At 43.4% G+C, this 23,981-nt stretch overlaps 2 protein-coding genes across 4 annotated transcripts in view; both read right to left on the bottom strand.

Annotated features, from left to right (window-relative positions):
- The window catches only part of LOC115530787 (KAT8 regulatory NSL complex subunit 1), a 39,569-nt gene extending 33,722 nt beyond the window's left edge, over window positions 1-5,847 (bottom strand). Inside the window, exon 1 of the mRNA XM_030339536.1 lies at window positions 5,672-5,847. The gene's annotated coding sequence lies outside the window, so the exon portion shown is untranslated. The remainder of the gene's footprint in view (window positions 1-5,671) is intronic.
- Window positions 5,848-9,161: 3,314 nt separating this feature from the next.
- The window catches only part of LOC115531262 (corticotropin-releasing factor receptor 1), a 54,904-nt gene continuing 40,084 nt past the window's right edge, over window positions 9,162-23,981 (bottom strand). Inside the window, exons 8-14 of one of the 3 annotated variants that reach the window (XM_030340408.1) lie at window positions 23,161-23,314; window positions 16,220-16,280; window positions 15,730-15,802; window positions 13,089-13,174; window positions 11,531-11,666; window positions 11,279-11,320; window positions 9,162-10,397 (exon numbers count right to left, since the gene is read on the bottom strand). In XM_030340408.1, the coding sequence (XP_030196268.1) occupies window positions 10,257-10,397; window positions 11,279-11,320; window positions 11,531-11,666; window positions 13,089-13,174; window positions 15,730-15,802; window positions 16,220-16,280; window positions 23,161-23,314 (693 nt within the window). In that variant the 3' untranslated portion in view covers window positions 9,162-10,256. Of the gene's footprint in view, window positions 11,321-11,530; window positions 11,667-13,088; window positions 13,175-15,729; window positions 15,803-16,219; window positions 16,281-23,160; window positions 23,315-23,981 lie in introns of all 3 variants that reach the window. The other 2 variants (XR_003973858.1, XM_030340407.1) reach the window with 2 other exon arrangements.

Genomic DNA, 23,981 nt, shown 5'->3' with positions numbered 1-23,981 from the left:
GGTTGGATGAACCTTAGACTAAGTACTTTACATTTAAATATAGCCTCATAGCCCAATATCCTATCATTAGATTCAATTTATTTATTTATTTTTTAAACAGCACACGACCAACATTTGGCTAATTAAGGGCGGGATAAGGCGTTCTCATCTCATGATAGAACGCCTGTAAGAATGCTTCAAAAGTATGTTATTGGTGAGAGAGAGGGGGCGGGTCAGTTTCAGTTTCATGGCTTAAGCTGAGAGGGCGGAACTTCGGATAGAGGTATATCTGTTTCCGTTACATGTTTTCAGATAGTGCTTTTTAAATTCTTCTCATTATCATTCTCCTTGTCTTGGTCATGTTTTTTCTGTTCCTGACAAGCTTTCCCAGCCCATAGGAAGATAGAGATTAGAGAACAGATAGTGTTGGGGTAAACCAGGGTAATGCTAGAATCCCTGACCCTCTCAGCCTACCTTCTTGCCATCTTATGGTAGAGGCCACCTTTTGTTCATTCAGGACCTTTTTCCATCCAATAGTCAGAATGTCACTCTCTGTCTCAAGGCTCACCCACTTGCTCTCTTCTGATTTGGGGTATAAAGCCAGAATGTTTGATTGACTGGTAACCGAAAACGTCCAGTAAGGCAATTAAGCCTTTCAATTACAGAGGGAAATTTAAGTCCATGCATCACTGAAAGCTTTTCCAGAGCATTTTACATTTTACATTTTAAGCCGCCTATGTAACACAGGCCTGCCACCTTAACTACGTCGTCCAAACAAATTTTCTGCGGGAAACCCTGTATCATCTAAAATACAATGAAAACAACATACCAAAGTAAATTGAGTACATCTCCACAAATGCTAGGGTTATAATATGTGATATTTGTTCCAAAAGAATGATAACAGGCGAGAGATAGTTGTGAAAATCGCAAATGCACAATATGGCAAACAGATGAATAACGTTTAACGTATACGGCCCAGTTATGTAAGCATGTAAACAAATGGCATGTAAACAAATGAAAAAGTAGTCATTTGATACAACACTAGAATGATTAAATCCCCAATTTTGTGTCCATAATAACCATTGTTAGCTATCCTACAGACAATTCAAACCCTAAACAATACATGAAGCATGCAACAAGAGGTATGTATTTCATAACTGGGCACATCAAAGGCCATATTTTTCACGTAATTTTATCTGCAACCATATGAAAGCTGACTCTACTCATTCCAATGAGGAATACATTTACCTTTTCCTAGTTACAACCAAAGATTATGTCTTACCTTTGTTGATTTAATCGTCAAAGTTGTATATGTCTCATAAAACCACCATCAACGAGTGATGTAGTTTCTGGGAGTTATTTAGCAACAAACGTTTTTTGCAGTTTTTCATGGGTTTCAGAGGAAATGGGTAAATTGCCTACAATCAGAACACATGTTTTTCTTCGCCATCTGTTGTCAACAATGCAATGCGATTGTTTGGCAAAGGCCTTCAATAGAGGGGTCAAATGTAAAAAATGCACACTGGGTTCCCAAGATATACAACAGTTTGTAATTTGTATCTCATCAAGTTTAAATTGTCAATTTTGCATTGGTTTGCATTGGATCTATGAAACTGAAATGAAAGTGATATTCATTCTAAAACTCGTCATTTCAAAAACAAATTCCCACGTATGCTGTGTTCAAGCTGTTTTCCCTCTAACCAGTAGTATCCAAATTCTAAGTCTTTTCAATGCCGTGGAACGCTCCGTTCACTTGCATGGGCTCTTCACAACTTCCGGCGGTGAATTATATTTGATAATTCACCGTTGCTAAGTATAATTGACCGCTGTCAAGGAAAACAAAGTAGTTTTTTAAGCAAGTTAAAAAAGTAAGTCGTCAACCCCAGCGTCTTCTGTTGCTAAGCGACGTCAACGTCTTTGGCGGACAATTTCTCTGCTGATCAACACTACAAATGCTGGTAACAAATAGATTGTAAAAAGTAGGGATGCACGATATATCGGCAGTGATATCGTTATCGGCCGATGTTAGTCATTTTTTAACATATCGGCATCGGCCCGATAAGTAAAACTGGTCCGATATTAACAGCCAATATTTATTTCCTAGTCTAGCTGCCGTTGTGTGTGTTTTTGCCCATACGCAGCTTGTTTGGTCATGTGACATTGTCAGTGACGCAGCCAGAGACGCACGGAGAGGCAGTACAGGAGTGTTTGTCACCTTAACTGAAAAGTATCAATGTCGGCGGTTTGGATGTTTTTTACGGTCTCAAATTAAGGTACTCGAATTGCAATATGCAGTACTTGCAAAGCCGAAGTAATGCGCGGAGGATGCCGTGTCAAATCATTATATACATTATCGTAGCGAAATACAGTTTCTGTTGTGTTTTATTTGCCGTTCCGTAGTCCCATTGAAACGGAAACCGGAACCGGATCCGGATATGTTTATATTTGGTTGTAGTCTTTTCGCTCGATTCTCCGGATCAACAATAGGGCTAGAACCGAGTGAAAAGACTACAACCAACCTCCCTTGATAAATTTGATCTAGCCTATTTCACAGATTTGAGTTGAAATTTACTTAAACTTGAAACACTTTTTGGAATTTATTAGACAAGTGTCTGGTTTCCATGAATATTGGCAAATTTGATTTAAGTTATAAAACCTTGTCAAGATATTGACAAGTTGCAAAGTTGTAAAAAGTAGCCTAAAACTAACACTGTTAGTAACTTGTGTTTGTTATGGATGCCCTGTAACTTGTTGAAGGAACAATGTATTTCGAAGTTTTGGTAAATAAAGAAATACATTTTTCATATTCATGTTCTTCTGTATGCAAAATCATCATAGAAACTTGTTTTTATACCAATATCGATATTGCTAAATATCGGTTATCGGCCGTAACAGCAATTTTAATATCGGATATCGGTCGGAAATTTTCATATCGGTGCATCCCTAGTAAAAAGACAAACCATGTGAAGTTATTTTTTCGTTTTGGCAAGTAGCCGTTAAAGGATGGGCATGATTAACCGACGATCGACTAATTGATCGTTAAGAGTTTCGTCGATTACGTAAATATTCATCGATTAAGCTAATGCAGTGTGCGATTAAACATCCCCCGCAATAACAATCCCGCTTTGAACGGTGAACTCTTTACGCCTAGCAGCTATAAAAAGCTATAAAAACTATAAAAAAACGAATGTGCCAACTTTGGCTCAGCCTGGCTCCGCCCTCTTTCGCTACGTAGCTAAGATGGCTGCCGTTGAGTAAGAAAAGTGTACATCGCCACACACTTCGCGATTTGACCGTTTTCAGTACACTTATTTTCGCCCGATCTGAATCGGAACGCCCTACGTGCTCAAACTTAGACTAGTAAGTACGGATAGTATGGATATTGGAACACGGCGATGTAATCATGAAGCGGACGAGGCCACGGCGAAGTCTAGTGTGGGACCATTATGATTTAAAAAATGACTTCTTGGGGAGCACTATAGGCCTACCACTCAAGGCGAGGTTAGCATCGAATCAGAAATAAAGAACTTTCTTAGCCCCTGGATTATGGAAAGTTGTTTCCCCGCCTTGCCAAGTTAGCACGGAGGTATTTGTGCATCACGGCAACGTCGGTCCCCTCAGAGCGGGTGTTTTCGGCGGCTGGACTGACGGTCACCAGGCTGTGGTCCTGTCTGACCCGAGAGCATGTCAACATGCTCATCTTTCTGAACAAAAATCCGTAGACTGGTTGGTTAAGTTATGTTTTTTTTTTTGATATTATTAATGTTATTATTTTGGGAAGAAACTAGGGTTGTGTTTATTTTTAGTTATGTTTATGAGCACCGGCTTCGAGCTGCGTGCTCCGTTTCTTAAAGCAGAGTAGCGCATAACTATTGAACGGATCTGGTTTAACTAAGTTGTTCATCTAATAATAAAGATCCCAATGAGGAAAACACGCTGCATTTGTATTTTCATTTTGAATATCATTTCTTTTTTAATTTTAATGTAAAATATTAACGATTAATCGACTAATTGATCGTTAATTCTCCCGACGATCGACTAAGACAACTTAATCGAATGCCCATCCATAGTAGCCGTGTAATAAGCGGGATAGAGTGGCGAAGTCACGCCCCTTCCGGTAGCCCCCATGGGACCTATGAAATCGAAAAATATGAATGGGTTTCAATGGAGAGAAAGTCCTGGTCCCAGATCTTCTGGTCCCAGTCTTTATATGCCCCGGAATATACATATATTGTGGATTTAAATGATAACTTTTCATGTCAAGATTTTGACTGTTTATTTTGCAATGGTTCAGTTGAAGACTGTAGCGAAAACACAATGAGAAAGACTACATGTCTCGTATGTGCCGTCACGCTCCCTGCGACTGGCGTGGACTGAGTTTCAGCATAACTGAAACTCTCCACATGCCCCAACTTATAATGGTTTTCACCTCTTTCGATGCTTTTATCCTGCCCTTGGAAAAAACCTAACATTATCAAACTTCTTCACGAAAATGTTAAGTTTTCTTTGCATGAAAAATTATCATTTAAATCCACAAACAACATATGTGTAATCCGGGGCATATAAAGACTGGGACCAAAAAATAATACTTTCTCTCCATTGAAACCCATTCATATTTTTCGATCTCATAGGTCCCATGGGCTCTACCAGAAGGGGCGTGACTTCGCCACTCAAAAATGTATAGAATGTTGCCAATCATTATTGAAAATAAGCCCCTTCAGGGCGAAGTAAAACACCTCCGCTGCGCGGAGTCCTGTTCGCCCTGTTCGTCCTGTCAGAGCTTATTTCCCCTGAATAATGACCGGCGTTCTATACATTATCCCGTTCTTACTGCCATTGCATTACTTGGGTATGTTCTTTTCAGAAAGAAAAAGGACTATTGATGAAGAGGTTAACCGGGACATTGGAACACACAGAATAGGAACTAGCCACTGCGATTTTAACCTAACAAAAACCCCGTTGACTTTGATTAATTGAGATATGCCTGCAATAGAACCAGAGAACGGTGGCTGGTAACTCTGCCGCCATCTGATGGCCGTCAGTGGAACTGCACTTCTCATCTACGACCGCATATATGCATGACAGCCAAGTTAAGGAATAGCTTTGCTCTGCAATCACTTCCCTCAACAAACTCACTACCAAATGTCAAGGGTTAGTGTGTGTGTGTGTGTGTGTGTGTGTGTGTGTGTGTGTGTGTGTGTGTGTGTGTGTGTGTGTGTGTGTGTGTGTGTGTGTGTGTGTGTGTGTGTGTGTGTCAATGCCTAATAAATAAAGAATAAAGTTCAGCAGTAGTTATTGGTATGCGTTGTTTACAACCACAGAAAAACACAAGTAAGTTGGTAACTGATTATACCAGTGGTCTACTGGCCACGCAAACATAAATTATTAAAAACTCATATTTAATTTAGTCATGGTTTAGGCATTCATAATGTACGGTGTTAGACAGGTCAACACTGGTAGCTTTGATGGATCCCACTCCTAATGCACACTGTTAAACACTGGTGAGTTTGATAGATCTCACTGCTAATGTACGGCGTTAGACTGTTAAACCCCAGCAAGTTTTGAAGATCCCACAGGACATGAACGCACCACCGCCAGCGCCACCTACCAATCACAAACGAGCTAGCTCGCCTGCTAGAAAACATGCTAACAGTTGTTAGCATGTTTCCTACATGACTTACCGATGACTTACCGTTTTTAAAACATTTGGCACAAACGCGTTGCAGGAAAAAATTGCCGAATCATACCAAATGCTAGAACTTTCCAATGCATTAGTTGTTTTCCTCTGACAGTGGGCCTGTTTAATTAATATTAGCGATTTATTAAACAAAATCTGACTGAGCAGCTTGCCCTGTTACTAACGGCGGACGACTTGATAACAATACGCCCCTGACTCCGCATTGGTCAGTTCTTCAAATCCAAGCGTCCTATTGGCTGTAACAGCTGTCACTCCTTTGCAAATACCCGTACAGCGGAAACGTTGATGAAAGTTGATATCAGAAACTTAATTATAACAAATAATTTGACTGTCTTATAAACTAAATATTAACAATTATGTCAAGTTATTTATCATTTCTAAATATTTGTGGTCACCATTGTCACCCTAGTTAGTCATAACATCACACATTGTGCGCCAGCTATGTCCGGACGATTTAACACTCACTACAACTCAATTATATTAAAGTGTTTATGTATTACATGTTGATTTAGAAATCTGACCCTAAGAACAAATTTGTTTAGAAAAATGTTCCCCACAATTTGCATTACAGAGATACTAACGGGATGATGAACCATTTGCTATGCCGATTGAAGTTACATTTTTGTAAACCATAATTTGCCATCACTTCTATGGCTATATAGGTGATTTCTTAGTAGGTTCTGCTCGTTATAACTTGAAGAACAACAGCCAGCAGATCATCTACAGCCAGAGCATTAAACGCATTGTGAGCCAGCTATGTGGTTAAGGAGTGGACCCTTGTAATGTGGACGCTGGGTGGTAAACAAACAGGCTGCCGTACCATCAGCTGCACAACGTCGGCCCACTTTTAGATTAAGGTCCGGGTGGAATGATAGTTTGCCCAAGGGACAGGATATTCTCCTAGATGCCAATCCTGTGTCCAATATTCAAATTGGTAGCCTATACTGTGTTCACTGCAGCGGCTGGTGTCAACATGACTCTTATAAACGTAGGCTTATAAACCGAGTGCTAAGGGAAGTTGGGTTAGTGTGTGATTAAGATCAATGTGTGATTTAAGATCAATAAATTGGCTCTTTGGCTAAGAAAGACTCAATCTCCTGAACTGCATGAGATAGGGATTGGATCCGTCTCGTCTAATAAAGGCCTCACTGGACTCAACGGTGGTTGCAGATAGAATATCAGCCTTTGAACTCTAGATCAAAAATAATACTGCTAGGAGATCAAATTGGATCTGTTGATATTGTAGAAAACATATCTGACTACTGATCCATTCGGAATACTCAAACACTGTATTTTGTTTGCAAAAGGCTAGAACATTCAATGTAATATCGACCAATATTGCCAAACACTGTCACTGCATTATAAACTAAATACTGTTAGATATGAATAGGCCTAGCATAGGGAAATTATGATTATTATGGATTTAGTAAAGTAAATACTCTGACTCCAATAATTTAGTAGGGTGTAATTGGCTTTCTATGATTTATCTAGGAGATACATTAAACATATCAGTACAGTATCACAATACAGGGCAGTGAATTGGCCTGGGCGACTTTATCATCTGTAGTCTACATTAATTATGGACACTTTGATGCAAACATCAATACAGTAGCTTTGAGCAAAGCTGAAAACGATCTGGTTTATGTTTATGATAAGATAAGATATGAAGAACCATTCATGTAAATTAAGCCAGATGGGAAATTCAGAATTAGACCACAACCTTGTTACACAGGCCCTGTATTAATCTTAACAGACACATTTGCTATTCAATCCTGCATTTAATTATTCACCATGCAGGCTTGGTTTAAGCCATTTTGGAGATACAAATCTGTAAGCACAGATATATTAGGCCCATATATACGCATCAGTGATTGGACCAATGGTGTAGGCATTTATACTTAATCTCCCTCCGTCCCCCCTATACAACGTAGCATAGAGCATTCATTGATGTTGTCGATATAGGCTCAGTTATGTCCTACAGTAGGCATGCCAGTATCTTCTGTTCAAGTACAGATTACCAGTATTCTGTAGCAAGCTCAACCATCTATATTATTATGATCCCCATCCCAACAGACGTGATTGTTATATTAATTGTATTGTTTATGCTCATCCTAACTACATATTTTATCTGTGGATCTTCTGAGTTTAATTTAGCCTGTAAATTGTGTTTTCTGCTTCATTAAATTGTGCATTAACTATTAAACTGTGCAAAACATACTCCCGGTATAGTTACACAGAATGACCGCTCGATGGCGCTGTAGTGTCATACTAGACTAGACCGTGGCTGACAGGTGTGTTGACGATCACAGTCACACGAAGAACACAGTTCCAGATGACATTCACACATGCGTCATGTTCCACTGACATTTCCGCCTGTTTCTTTTTCAAAGCTGTAGATTGTATCACTGCATACTGATGGCCTTCTTATAATCATTCGCTATGATGCTAGTCAGGTATCGGCGTAGGCCTAAATACCACTACGCTAAGAAAGGTTATGAAATACCACAACTTTACTGATATAACATGCCACAAAGATATAACTCCACTCTGATTTATTAAGTGATAATAGTATAATTTAGTAAGGTGAAATAATATTATTTCCCCTGACCTGTGTGGTTTTATGAATTTATTTTGGCAGTTATTTTCTAATTTCTAATAGGGCCTACTCTGTGAATATATATATATATGTATATTTATTTCTACTGTAATGTAGTATGCCTAGCTTTTTCTGCTACACCATCGTCTCCTGTCTGCAATTAATAGTTCTCCTTTGACCTATAGTTTAGTTAAGTGACCTAGGCCTATTAGGCTTTAGTAAAGTTGCCTATAATTCCATAATTTGGAATGGCGTAATACTTCTCTGAGGTCATTCAACAACATGAAAGTTGGACTGAAACAGATCTGCACTCCTGAACTGGAGTGTCGATCCCGAGATATCTCCCAGGGTGCTGTGGGGCGTCGTTAGGCAGCTGCACCCTGCGTGAGGCCGGCCAGCAGAGTGGGGTGCTGGAGGAGAGCAGAGAGGAGCTAAACTACCAGCGCTCCACTCTGGGAGGGCCACGCCGTTCTGAATAACACCACCACGCCATCTCAAAATACATGTCCTGTGTCCCTGACCCCCTGGACGGTCACCTCCCAAACTCTTTCCACGTTTGGACCCTCATAACCACCACGCACATCACCACTACCCACCCGTAGGAATACACAGAACAGCTGTTTGACCGTTAATGTGTGCCTATTTTTTCCACTTCACTAACAATACAGCATTATTAGCATTGTTGTATTGCTTTTATGTATGACCCAGATACTGTAGCACCACTTAAACACAAGCGCACACATGGATTCATGGTAATATGAAAGTAGGCTAACTATTCTTCTGTCGGTGTGCGGCACAGCTGTTGGTGATTGGTCGGCTCAGACCAAACTGTTCCTTTGAAGCTTGGTTTCAGTGGTTCGGCTCCCCACAGAAGGGACTAGAAAGAGGTTCATGTACAGTTGTTTAATCCCTACCTGGTGTTGATTCACCAACCAGGACCTTAACACGACACACAGTTATTACACAGAGGATAACTTTAGGCTTTAATACACAAATGTACATATTTAACAATAACCGTCACATACACCTGGAGAGGGGTGGTTTAACATTGATTTGGTGGTGAGGTAAACATGAGAGCCGTATAGAATGCGTGACGATAATGTTGTGAACAACAGCAGTGAAGAGGTTCAGTACATGTTGGCGCATCAGGAATGTGGTGCTTCAGGGCTTCTCAGCGAGCGGACCTCTGCCAGTGGCATTGGACATCCATACGTATGAAGACTATTCTCTACAGTCACAGCTAAGATATAGGATATTATACAAACCAGCCGGCAAACTTTTACAGCAATCTGAAAAGCATTCAAATCCACAGTTTACAACGTTGTCATTTCTTCAGGTGAACGGAGCTGAGGGATACCGGTACAATGTCCCGGACCTAGGGGGATAGATGGTAGAGGGAGTATAGGGTACAGTATACAGGGTAAAGGTGCTACAGGTGACCGGGTACACATGATATAGAGTTCATCGGGTACAGGCGGAATGTGTAAATCCTAGCTGGTCGTGGTGTAATCGAGTCAAGGGCTCCACAGGGCAGAACACCGCACCAAGGGACTTCATCAGTGTGAAGGAATACTGCAGTACTACTTACTGCTAAAGAAGTGCTGCTATATATATATATATATATATATATATATATATATATATATATAATAATAACCATATATATAGAGATATAATAATGACTGAGTGATAGGACATTTAAACGACTGCAGTGGTCCAGTTGATCTCCGATCTCTGCAATAAACGATCACAAATAATACAGCGCAAGCAATAATATTAACAGAATATACAGCAGAAACATAACGAACAAAGATATTCATATGTAGTAGTAGCTGTAGTAGTAGTAGTAGTAGCATTAGCAGTAGTCCTCGTCTCTCAAGAGTCTTTATGGTCTCTAGCCTAGCAGTCTCTCTGGGACTGGATCAGAGCTCCCTTCAGGTGATAGAGAGACCACCACACTTTGTCTCTCTCGGGGTCTCTCTCTCATAGCGACGTGGACTGCTTGATGCTGTGGAAGCTGACCCTGGAGGGGGAGGTGGGGATGGAGATGGCCTGAGTCATCCTCGCCCGTATGGAGTGTTGCTCCTGCCAGCGATGGAACCTCTTCCTCACCGCCGACCTCACCTGTCACACACAACCAATAGGAATAAGTCCTCACCTGTCACTCACAACCAATAGGAATAAGTCCTCACCTGTCACACACAACCAATAGGAATAAGTCCTCACCTGTCACACACAACCAATAGGAATCAGACCTCACCTGTCACACACAACCAATAGGAATCTAGTCTTGCAGAGCCAGCCTTTCTATATGCAATGCAAGTAACAAATAGCGGCAGGTGTCTAATCACCATACACTCATAGTAGTACTGTGTTCATTCATCTAAACTGAGCAATCTAATAAGAGCCAGAGATAGTTTTGAAGCCTTATAAGATCAAAAGTTTGTTTTGTTCTACTGTGCAGAAGCCTAAAGCTGCAAAGATCTTAGAGATTGAAACCAAAATACGTCCCATACGCACCTGTGATTGGCAAGATTGACTCCCTGAACCAATCAGGGGGAAGATGCTCTGATTGGTCAGGATTTAGCCAAGACCGGTCTAAAATACTTTGCCTTATGCAGAGGCAGGAGTGCAGTGGACTCCTCACAAAGACTTTCAGTCAGCTAACTGGTGGCTATGGCATCTGTTACAAATTCCACTAAAATGATAGCTCTTGAATCTTACCAACAGCACCTTTGAGAAAAACACAACATTTACCATTCTGTTGCTCCTATCACACATCGATCTGACACTTCTATCATCAATCATTTAAAGGCCATCTTTGGCCTCCCAAACACATCAGCATGTGTAAATGGTAAATGTCTAGGTTTATCTCTCCTGGTGTAGCAGACATATTGCAGGAAAATGCTTGCAGCACTGTCACACGCAATTCCAGTCTCTGCAATGAATTCTGGGATGGGGCTGGGGAATATCAATTCATGTGTAAAAGATGTAAATCCACTTACCTCACTGTTCAGAAAGCAGTAAAACACAGACACGAAGAAGCCCTGAGAGAAGGAGAGACAGAAAGCGAGAGAGATAGAAAGAGAGAGAGAACCATCAAAGGGAGGTCATTTATATGACTTAAAATTACTACCCTAGCTCGGTTTCATACTGAGGGTGGCCTGGACGATGCGGCTGCTGTGTGTTTTGTTCGACTTCAGAACCGCGGTAACCACTTGAAGACCTAGAGGTTCATAGCTCTTGGAAGGCCTCACCTGGAAGGACTCCAAGAAGGAGTTAAAGTATATGAAGACGATCTGAGAGACCTCATCTTCTCCTGGGTTGACGAAGAACAGCATGTAGGTGATCCCCAGCAGGGGCAGCAGGACCAGCGTCGCTTTCACCGCTTTCCTGGAGACATGACATCACAGTCACCGAAGACCCAAGGACCCGGGCCAGAACCCTACGATAGACCAGAACCCACCCACAGACCAGAACCCACCTACAGACCAGAACCCACAGACCAGAACCCACCTACAGACCAGAACCCACCTACAGACCAGAACCCACCTACAGACCAGAACCCACCTACAGACCAGAACCCACAGACCAGAACCCACCTACAGACCAGAACCCACCTACAGACCAGAACCCACCTACAGACCAGAACCCACAGACCAGACCAGAACCCACAGACCAGAACCCACAGACTAGACCAGGACCCACCTACAGACCAGAACCCACAGACCAGACCAGAACCCACCTACAGACCAGAACCCACAGACCAGATCCAACCCACAGACCAGAACCCACCTGCAGACCAGAACCCACCTACAGACCAGAACCCACCTACAGACCAGAACCCACCTACAGACCAGAACCCACCTACAGACCAGAACCCACAGACCAGAACCCACCTACAGACCAGAACCCACCTACAGACCAGAACCCACCTACAGACCAGAACCCACCTACAGACCAGAACCCACAGACCAGAACCCACAGACCAGAACCCACCTACAGACCAGAAACCACAGACGAGAACCCCATCTACAGACCATAACCCACCTACAGACAAGAACCACACCACAACCACAGACCAGACCAGAACCACAGCAACGGTGAGATCAGCAAGAGAGCAGAGCAGAGCAGAACAGAACAGACACACACACACACACACACACACACACACACACACACACACGCACACGCACACGCACACGCACACACACACACACACACACACACACACACACACACAGAGACACAGACAGACACACCAGACCACACCAGCACCACATACCAAATCAGACCCTAACAGAGAGCATGGAACCACGGGGGACGGTCTAAAGCCATTGAAGTGATATTACTGTAAACCATACAGTAACTAAACAGTTGTATACATTTCTACATTGAGCACACTGGAAGTGCACCTGTCCTGGTAGGTTAGTAGCGTCCTGGTAGGTTAGTAGTGTCCCTGTACCGGTAGGTTAGTAGTGTCCTGGTAGGTTAGTAGTGTCCTGGTAGGTTAGTAGTGTCCCTGAACTGGTAGGTTAGTAGTATCCTGGTGATAGTAGTGTCCCTGTACCGGTAGGTTAGTAGTGTCCTGGTAGGTTAGTAGTGTCCCTGTACCGGTAGGTTAGTAGTGTCCTGGTAGGTTAGTAGTGTCCCTGTACTGGTAGGTTAGTAGTGTCCTGGAAGGTTAGTAGTGTCCCTGTACTGGTAGGTTAGCCGTGAACCTGTACTGGTAGGTTAGTAGTTAACCTGTACTAGTAGGTTAGTAGTGTCCTGGTAGGTTAGTAGTGTCCCCATACAGGAAGGTTAGCAGTGTACCTGTACTGGATTGTTTCGGATGTGGTAGAGGCTCGTAGTTTGGTCATGAGGATCCTGACGATGTTGAAGAGGAAGATGAAGTTAATCTGTGAGGACAAAGAAAGATCAAAGAATCACGCTGTTAGTCCTGAGCTTTGCCATCGTGATCCCATGACTAGGTCTGACATGATTCGGTTTCTAAAGACTAATTTGTCTCGTGATCGTAGATGCTACAAAACTAACTAGCTCGTTCAGTTTGTAACCGAGGACGAACATCCTGATACTACCACTAGTGTCCATTTAAGAAGAGGAAGAATGATGAAAGATGTGATATATAGTATCATTGATATTATAATTTGACCTCTTAAGAATTAAGAATGGTTAAAAAGATTAAATTTAGTTTTCATTAAACCAGAACTGCATGTGTGCACCTCCCCCAGTGGAAATGATGTAACTCATAGTCTCTCTCTCTTGCTGTAATAAATATGACAAATAAAGGGTTGGACCAGTTGTTTTATGGCTGGAATCTATTTTATCAGGTGTGCACAAGGCTACGTTGGAGCCTGGCTTTGTCATTCATGGCAGAAATATTTCAAGCTGTTCAGCAGCGGAATTCTAAACAGTGAAGTTTTCTTATTTTAGAGCAGGGGAATGTTGCGTAGCTTCAGCTTTAGTCGCTTCTCTGGCGTATCACACTGCATGCTTCTTTTATTAGATTGCCCAATCCCGAGATGAATAATACTTTATGCATAATATAATAGACACCATTTGTTTGGGACGCTTTTGTCCCAAGCATCTCACAATCCCGTGAGTGTGTACATTTTTAGCATGCGTGTATCCCCGGCCCCTGGTTATTTTGAAGCATCCACAGAAGTTCAAATGGGGAATAAATAATAAATGTCCTATAATAAACAGTGCTGAAGAAGGGCTGACTCTGCTCTCCAGAGCTCGCAGGGCACCTGGAGTGAACGAGGCCTTCCGCCAGCTGCTTTGGTCCACATCTTAACAACGCCGCCCCAGACCCAGATTCAGGGAACGACGAAATAACACAGACTAATATTCCTCTATTGCTCCATCAGGAAATAAGTGATCGTACCTGGAGTATGCTTACTGTATACTTGATTCATTCAGTCATTCATGTGGTCAGAAACAAACCAGAGATGTCACTGTTTGTGTCCCACTATATTGAAAGGGCAACGTGTACATTTAACCCTCCTGTCAGATTAGTCCCAAACAAAACAGCATATCATTAGAAAGGTGTCCACTCCTATTACCAGAAACAATAGCGTTTACCTCAGCCGATATTCTTAATTTTCTGTATCTTTCTTTTTAATTTGTTATTTGTTATTTATTGTTATATTTTTTTACCTGTCTTATATATTTAAAATATATTGTTGTGAATCAAAACGTCTGGATGAAATTTAAATGTTATTGTGCAATGATAATAAAGCGATTCAGATTCAGATTCAGATTGTGAAGCAATGAGAATTAATAACCCCCCGCCTTCACCCCCTCCTCCCCCCCAAACGCATCACCCAACTGAATATAGCCTGAAGGTTTCTGTTGACAGTGAATTGGTGCTGTCTGTTGTCAATTTATCTCCTTCAAGTGGTGCGTTTAAAGCAGCCACCCATTTTTCAGTGTACATGATTTACTAAAGGTTAGATCAGTCCTCTGGACAGCACTTCTCATCCTTCACCCTTCATCCAGGGCCAAATGGACCCTGCAGTGACGGCACTCTGCACCCCTAGAGGTGCAGAGTGGTACTGCACGACGGAATGACCCGTGTTAGCTGGGCTGGCTGCTAACTGTCTGCGGCACAATACATAGAATTCTTGGACAAAACGGCAAAAGTGTTCTTCACATTCTGTTGATAATGATCGTAGCTTTTTTGGAATCATTGAATAATAATAATCTCACATATTGCATCTTTCATGGATAAGGGTTTTTAAAATGGAAAATGGAGGCCAAGTTTTGATGAAGATAAGTGGGAACCAGGGTTCCCTTGTAATAATAATAATAATAATTGATTGAATTCATATAGTGCTTTTCTAGACACTCAAAGACGCTTTACAGTGAAGGGGGGACCTCACTCACCACCTCCAGTGTATAGCACCCACTTGGGTGATGCACGGCAGCCAATCTGCGCAAGAACAGTCACCACACACCAGCTTGAGGTGGAGAGTGAGGGAATTAATGAGTAAGCCAATTATACAGGAGGATGATTAGGGGGCCAGATTGAATGACGATGGTTGGGCTAGGACACTGGGGAAACCCCTACTCTTTGCGATAAGTGCCCTGGGATCTTTTTTGACCTTAGTGAGTCAGGACCTCGGTTTTTTTACGTCTCCTCCGATGGACGGCGCCTTCCACAGCACAGTGTCTCGGTCGCTGCACTGGGGCATCGGGATTGATTTTAAGGCCAGAGGGAAGAGTGCCACCTATTGGCCACCACCCGATAAGCTCACAACCTACACGTGTGTGTGCGTATGATTTTACATTTCATATTTTCATTGCCTTACTGTATTTTATAATTTTACTTCTATAATTGTACTACTTTTCTATTCTATATTCTGTATTACTATTATCTATCATAAGCAGAATATTTGTGACAATAATTCCTCTCAGGATTAATAAAGGATTGTGAATCAGACTCTCTTACCACCAAAACCAGGATCATGGGTCCCTGGTAGATGTAGTCTGTGTAGACTCCGGCCCGCTTCCCAAACCAGCACCTGAAATCACATCATTACAGTTAAAATGTTTGGTATATGCCCCCCCCCCCCCCCCTTATCCAATCACTGTCCTCCTCCACACAATTCTCTTTTTAAAAAGCCTGCCATGTACTCGTCAGGCGTGGCCCATTAACGGGGGTCTGAACCTGTTTGTTAGCGGGGACAGGCAGGGCGCTGTGAGACTAATTGAATGTGTTCTACAGCATATTGTTTAAATTAGCAGCACATGCTGCCCTGCAGAGCTGGTGATCAATCAAGATAACCACTAGAGCACTGCAGGGCTGCTGGGTGACGTGGTGAGGGGGTAAACCACTGCTCCTCAATGGATCCGATGGCTTTTCACTGAGTGTGACAGGAACCGTTGAGGACGACCCTGGTGTGCCTTCCTGTTTTCCCGGGACACATCCAGCTACTCACTTTTCGTTGTCGTAGTACAACTTCCCGATGGCCCACGCAACAATGATCGGGAAGGGAATGCCTGCGAGGGAGAAACAGAGGGAAAGGAAACATGATGAATCTCTCTCTCTCTCTCTCTCTCTCTCTCTCTCTCTCTCTCTCTCTCTCTCTCCCCCTCTCCCCCTCTCCCTCTCTCCCTCTCTCTCTCTCTCTCTCTCTCTCTCTCTCTCTCTCTCTCTCTCTCTCTCTCTCTCTCTCCCCCTCTCCCCCTCTCCCCCTCTTTCTCTCTCTCTCTCTCTCTCTCTCTCTCTCTCTCTGATTTCCTGACACAGGAACAGCATTTCGTTTAGCGAAAGTAAAACACTTAGCAAACATGAAAAACAGCCTTTAACACAAAGGCCACGTAGCTACGGTCGTTGAACCCCCCCCTGCCTCTCACCAATCTGTGGATGAACACACCCTCCACCCCAAGAGGGGCGGGGTCCACCGTGAACACACCCTCCACACCAAGAGGGGCGGGGTCCACCGTGAACACACCCTCCACACCAAGAGGGGCGGGGTCCACCGTGAACACACCCTCCACACCAAGAGGGGCGGGGTCCACCGTGAACGGTCATCACCAGCTGTTTGGCGAGCAGTGAAGGACTCGCTTGTCATACACAAGGACACGTCAGTGCTGTCACCAGGACGAGTGGAGGATGGAACCAATGACCCTCCGATCAAACCCAGGGGCCTGCTCTGCCTTTCCGGAGCCACTGCTATGAAAGCTCAGCGTTGGGAAAAGAGAGGTATCCAACAATAGTCATATCTCTGAAGGTCTGTCACGGTAATAGCGCTTTAAGGAGCGGAATCCGCTACGGCGAGCCAGGACCCGTTGCAGCCCAAGAGCTTTCTTTGGAACAGCCCCCTGGATGACGCTAATGCATCATGATGCACCGTCTCGCTAAGTCGCCAACAGACAATAAGGTGCTCAGAGCGGCCATTTCTGGCTGCCAAGTGAAACCGAGACAGTCCCAGAAGACCCTCTTCCGCCTGACACTAAAGGGTCTCCTACCACCGGCCCTGGGGAGTGACAGGGGCCTCAGTTTTGAGGGTTGGTTACGGGATGCAGTATGGGGTCCCAGTATAGTGGATTACACAATGGACAGGCCTATGACAACACACAACAAAAGAAACACTAGAGTTCAAGCCAGCGGCGTCACAGGACTTCTACTTAATGTATTGCTACTCTGAATGAATTCTGCAATGTTATTTTTCTACCTTGGGCAGTGATAATTTCCCTGTGGAGAAATAAAGTCCGGAATATCTATAATGCTTGAGATTAAAGTCAGACAAGCCCTAGAGTCCTTCCTACACACCACTGATGCGTGATGCCTGGCGACCCACTTATCCCTCTGAAACCAGTCCAACCTGTACAATGGAACCAGGCCAACCACAATGCTGCTCCCTCCCAAGGTGCCCTCTTACCCAGAGGCACACGGCGTCCCTTTCCTATCGCCGCGACACTGTCTATCTACAGCACGGAGGGTGCGGAGGGGGGGCGGGGGGGTAAGGCGTTGAGGTGGACTTGAGCTAACTTGAGTTTGTTTATTATTTTCACAGCAACGCTGTAATTTGCTGCCATGTCCTGTTGGCCTGGCGGGTTTCAAAACGTTGTTCAAGGCGCCCGGGGGGGCGGGGCCAGGACAACAGCACTAATCCCTGGAGCCCGGTCTGACAGTGTGAAAGGAAGCATTAGAGAAAGCCCCACCAATACTGTTCATAACTGTCAGAGGAAATACAAGCGCTTTAGGAGGGGGTCATCTCTGTCAGGTTTCTGAAATGCTTTCATGCCCTGCTTTTAGTCTGATATTAACAATGGAAACATTCTCAACGCCAAGGCTGGGTCGTGGCCAGTGGGAAATAAGATGTTTTAGCTAAGGGATGCTCTGGTCCCCCCCCCCACAAACACAACCATACACACAGCTAAAACACAGCATACACACACACACATACACACACAACACACAGCAAACACACACACACACACACACACACACACACACACACACACGCGCGCGCGCACACACACAGCAAAACACAGAGCAAACACACAACAAACAAACAAGCACCGACACACATGCACACATGCACTCATAACAAATACATGCGCCCATCAGATATACACACCAGACACAAACCATATGCACACACACACATTAATAATTATACACAAGCAACAAGCCTAATACATGTCCAGGTTTTTCTGTTTCGTTGGTGTCGGACTGTACCATATTTCAATGCGTCAACTGGATCTTTAGCAAATGTTAAACCCCTGAGATGTTTCATCACATGACCACATATGGAGCGTTGATCCTGCCAAGAGTGACGATACTGGACAGCCTTCTGTTGGCGTTGTGTAACACTGCCATGCAGAGCAGCAGTGACAGCCAGGGAGGCAACAGTGGAGTCTGGACTGTTTCTATTAGGCCTGCATCCAGGTGTTTCTGAACAACAGGCTGTGTTGATATTGAATGATTCAGAAAGAGAGTCAGGGACAGACTAGGACATATATTGGGCCATGGCATGGATGTCACTGATGACTGGCCCACTATCGATTTTAATCTATCTGAGACCTTACTTTTGAGTGCTGGCGTTTCACAAAGTTTGTTATAATTGTTATGGCAATCAAAGCACATTGCATTGTTCTCTTGGTGTTCTGATTGACTGGACAGCCGGCAAACTTTTCATCAGATGACTACGCTGGCCTCCAGTCATGCCCTCTTAACTCCCATGTAAACTCAGACCAGTCCCTCTAAACTCAGACCAGTCCCTCTAAACTCAGACCAGTTCCTCTAAACTCAGACCGGCAAAGTAAGTTGCATCTTCCAGGTATCTACCCATTGCTCACTCACTCACTCACACTCACACACACACACACACACACACACACACACACACACACACACACACACACACACACACACACACACACACACACACACACCGCAGTATCTGATTGGCCACCCATCTGCATGAAATAAGAACCATCCATCGAGTACTGGCGCATCCTTCCTCCGGTAGTCTGGAGACATTGCCTCCCTTATCGTCTGCTGCTTGCACATTGCTGGGCTCACAGCATTGTTGGTGCTCGTGCTTTTGGGGCGACATTTTAAAATCCCGTCCCAATTCCTTGTGTTTGTAGATTTCCACGTAGCCTGCTTCATCTGGGCAGCTGTTTGTGCAAGTTGAAGGAATTTAATAATATATTTGATTAATATAGCGCTTTTCTAAGTACTCAAAGACGCTTTACAGAGTGCACAAAAAAAAAAACACCAGTATCAGTCAAACTAGCAATAGGGTAGAGAACGTGTCCAGGCAGAACGGGAAAAGCCACAGAACGGATCTAAGGCTGGATAAAAGGTCTAACCATAAAACTAGCTAGAACGTAAATCTGTAATCTCAGGTGAAGAAAGGGAGAACTAAGCAACGCCAGCCTCCTCTCCGAGCGGATGTCTAATCTGTCTAATAATATGTTGGGATGCTTTACCCATTTAAAGCCATTGGAATCCAGCATCTTCATTATTATCAGCCTCATTTGATCATTTATGTGTCAGTTTTGATGAGAACCACGATGGAATGAATCTTAGATGTTTACTGTTGACTAGCAACCGCTGTTCATTTTGAATTGATCAGCTCTTTCTGACCTCGAGCCCGACCTCCCCGCTCTAGAAGAGAGGGGTCGGCCAAGAACAACTGGGTTGAACAAGAACAACAGTGTCGATGCGTCCCTGAGCAAGACACCTAATCCTAACTGCGTCCGACGAGCCGGCTGTCACCTTGCATGGTTGACTCCACAGTGAATTTGTTTATCAACCATTGTAAGTCAATTTGGATAAATGCGTTTTCTAAACGCCCTTAATCACAATATGAATGGAGTTAAACATAAGATACAGTATTACTGATGCTAGATACAGCACTGCTGGTTTAACATAAGATACAGGGTACGAACTATTATTACTGCTGCTAGATACAGCACTGCTAGTTTAACATAAGATACAGCAGGGTACGGACTATTATTACTGCTGCTAGATACAGCACTGCTAGTTTAACATAAGATACAGGGTACGGACTATTATTACTGCTGCTAGATACAGCACTGCTAGTTTAACATAAGATACAGGGTACAAACTATTATTACTGCTGCTAGATACGGTACTGCTAGTTTAATATAAGATACAGGGTACGAACTATTATTACTGCTGCTAGATACGGCACTGCTAGTTTAACATAAGATACAGGGTACGGACTATTATTACTGCTGCTAGATACAGCACTGCTAGTTTAACATAAGATACAGGGTACGGACTATTATTACTGCTGCTAGATACGGTACTGCTAGTTTAAGATGACATACAGGGCAAGGACTATACTACTGCTGTACCATCAGATATAGGCTTACTGAGTAGAACATCACATACAGGGAGCAAAGACATAAGCAGCGATATTTCCAGAACCAATCCCATATCTTATTTCAACCAGCAGTGGAGGAAGTGACAAACGGCTGTCTTCAATGTCAGGGATGAGCGTTCTGCGAACACACGAGAGCCATCGGGGGGAATCGGAACCCGCAAGGATTTTGTATCCACATACGATGACATAATCCATGGAAAGTAATATATTTCTGAGCTCATAGCCCCCCCCAGCCACCACACAACACCGCCACACAACACCCCATGCCCTTGTTCCCACACTGCACGTCCCACCTAAGATTCTTTGGTCTATTTTAGTCTCAGCCTGGGTCAGTCCCCGACTAAATTAGGTTCATAAAGACCACAGCACAGACGCCGGACATATCTCAACCACCACAAACTCGTATGGCATGCTCGCAAACGACCCGGTACAGCACATGCCCGGAGTGAGTTTAACTTCTGTTAGTCAGTGCAGCTACTATAGGTCAGCCAAACTACCATTAGTCAGTTAAACTACTGTTAGTCAGTTATACTACCATTACTCAGTTTAACTACCGTGAGTCGGTACTTCAGTTTGTCAGGTAGATTACCATTAGTCAGTTAAACTAAAGTCTGTCAGTTAAACTACCATTAGTCAGTTAGAGTACCATTGGTCGGTAAGCATATGGCCCTCGGTTGATATTCATTGCATTTAGATTAGTACAAATATTACTAGCTGGGTGTTGTTTGGCGACATTCCCACCATTCAAATCACAAGCCCTGCTGTTTGTAACATGTTCCCCAGCACTAGTGGTTACCCCAGGGAGGCTAGGTGAGCTAAACCACACACTCTCCAACACACTTCACGTCTAACAGTTATTTTGCCATCTGCGCTGCCAAAGAGAACGAATGTGAGATCTTAAAGGTTACCACTTAAATGACCTTTAGTAAGTTGAACTACCATTTGTCAATTTAACACCATGAGTCAGTTTAACTAATGGTAGTTTGTTCCAAGTGTAATAAAATAGCTTTATTTGCACTATACCTGGACTGCAAAGCTCGGCAGTACTTTGTTATGGCTACCATTCCAACAGTTTGATACTTTTAACAAATATATATATATTTTATTCAGTTGTTTTCTGTAGCTGTTGTTATCAATGTCCCATAACCTCTTTATTGTGTGTCTTTCTTTTCACACTCTTTAGCTAAACATCTTTTGTCAGTTAAACTATCATTAGTCAGTTTATCTACAATGTACCATTAGTCTGTTAAACAGTTAAAGTGCCAGATGCCAATAAAGACTTTTAGAATTTTAATGAGTCCCATTAGGGCTCTCAAGTTTTGGTGGGGGGGGGGGGGGGGGGGGGGGGGGGGGGGGTATATTAACATGTGACTGCATGACGTGGTGACTAATGTATGATAGTGAGCATTTTTGGCCCTGCCTTAACACTAATATTCAGAAACAACACTGCCTCAAAAGGCTATTTGCTTAAGCAACACCAGTAGAGGCATATACTTTTCCCTGAATTTTTAAACGTTGCAAACGTGTAAAAACATAATTATATATTTATGTTGCATTCAGTCCAATGCTTAAAATGTATCTGTGGCTTTCAGTAGGCCAATGCTGTGGTGAAGTGTGTAAAGTATGACCAAGTGTTACATTCTGTTCAATAGATAGAACTTTATCAATCCCCTGTAGGAGAAATTTGTTAATGTTTGTCCCTATAAAACAATAATGGTAAAAAAAGAAATACAAAACATGACGGTAACTAAGTAAGTCCAACTGTCCAATCTGAAGGCTCTACTTAAACACTCCCCCTACTCACTTCCAACGTTGCAAAGCGAACAGAACTGAGTAGGAGAGGGCGTAGCCTACTTAGTTTGTGAACGACTCAGAGAAACGCAACGCAAATTCAATGTGAACATGTAGGCCTATGAGGCTTTAATAAAATCCTGGATGATTATGAAATTCCGCCACACATGTTTTTAAAGTGTTTCAAAAAGTGGGCATGTCTGGACGAGGACGTCTGGTTACCCTATGTACGGGATACCCATTTGATTCCTACCTGTTCCACTGCACTATCCTGGTCATTTCTCTGTGTGAGAAATACGAAGTGTGGCGTGTGAGCGTGTGCATGGGTTGAATTGAGTGTGTCTCACGCCGAATGCGTGAGACTTGAGAGCCCTACACTGTGAACGTGCATAAGCACTGGTCCGGCAGTAGCTCAGGAGGTAGAGTGGGTTGGCTGGTAACCTGAAGGTTGCTGGTTCGATCCCCGGCTTCTCCTAGCTGAGTGTCGAGGTGTCCTTGACAAGGTACCTAACCCTGACATCAGGTTGACTGATGTCGTGATGTCGAAGACAGACATCCTGTCTGTCTTCGACAGCTGCTGGATCGGCAATTGGGCCGGTCCAGCAACTCCCAACGGCTAGCCGTTATAAGGAGCATATAACCAACTAACTAATAAGATGTGCTTACAGAGAACCACAACATGTAGCAATTTGCCGTAAGGCAAGGGTCATGTTACTTACACCAGCCAATGCAGATGAACATCCATTTGCGCAGGCGGTCTGTAGAGTAGGTCAACACGATGGCGGTATGCAGGTAGCATCCCTCGCCAAACATCCAGAAGAAGTTAGTGGAGTGGAAATAGTTGAAGGAGGCTGTAACCAGACGGCACCACACCTGCAAAGACATCCAATGAGTGAGCTTCGTACCCTCAGGACACCCCTCCATGACCGTCAGTGCTCTTCACACCCTCACCACTCAGAACGCCGTTCAGCCCCCTGATGATCATCAGTGTTCAATCAGTAATCCGTCTTATAGCCATTAATAGGTGGAAGGCCGTTCAAATCATGAAGTGCCTTGGAGCGCTTGGATCGTATTATAATTAATTTAGAGCCATTCATTAAGCTTTCATAGATGTCAAGGGGGGGGGGCGGTATATTTAGGGGAAGGTTAAGAGTATACGTACACTCTATGCTACTAATGTCATCGAGAGAAAGAAAGTGTATTTAATGATTGTCACGATATATTCTCCTGCTTGCCTTACAAGCCAATTAATGTTGGTGAAATCTTTGATTAATCTATTATGTCTGTAGGGTTGGACTATACAATTATTGGATTGACACAGTATTCACAGCAAAGGTTAACGTGCCAAATGTGGCAGAGATTCAAGTGTTCATACATTTCTTGTTTACGCCAGCAAGAGCCCACGTAGAACGCTACCATGTTACATGTTGACATTAAAACACCAGCAGACTGACATGCTAACACACACAAAGTCAACACATCAAGACGCCATCCCAACGACAGGTCAACTCCCCAACCTGCTATCAAACTATCATGCTAG

The sequence above is a fragment of the Gadus morhua genome, chromosome 18, assembly GCF_902167405.1.
Source record: "Gadus morhua chromosome 18, gadMor3.0, whole genome shotgun sequence".
Classification (NCBI taxonomy): domain Eukaryota; kingdom Metazoa; phylum Chordata; class Actinopteri; order Gadiformes; family Gadidae; genus Gadus; species Gadus morhua.
Note: the sequence above shows the minus strand (reverse complement) of the source record. Positions and strands in the feature narration are given on the sequence as shown.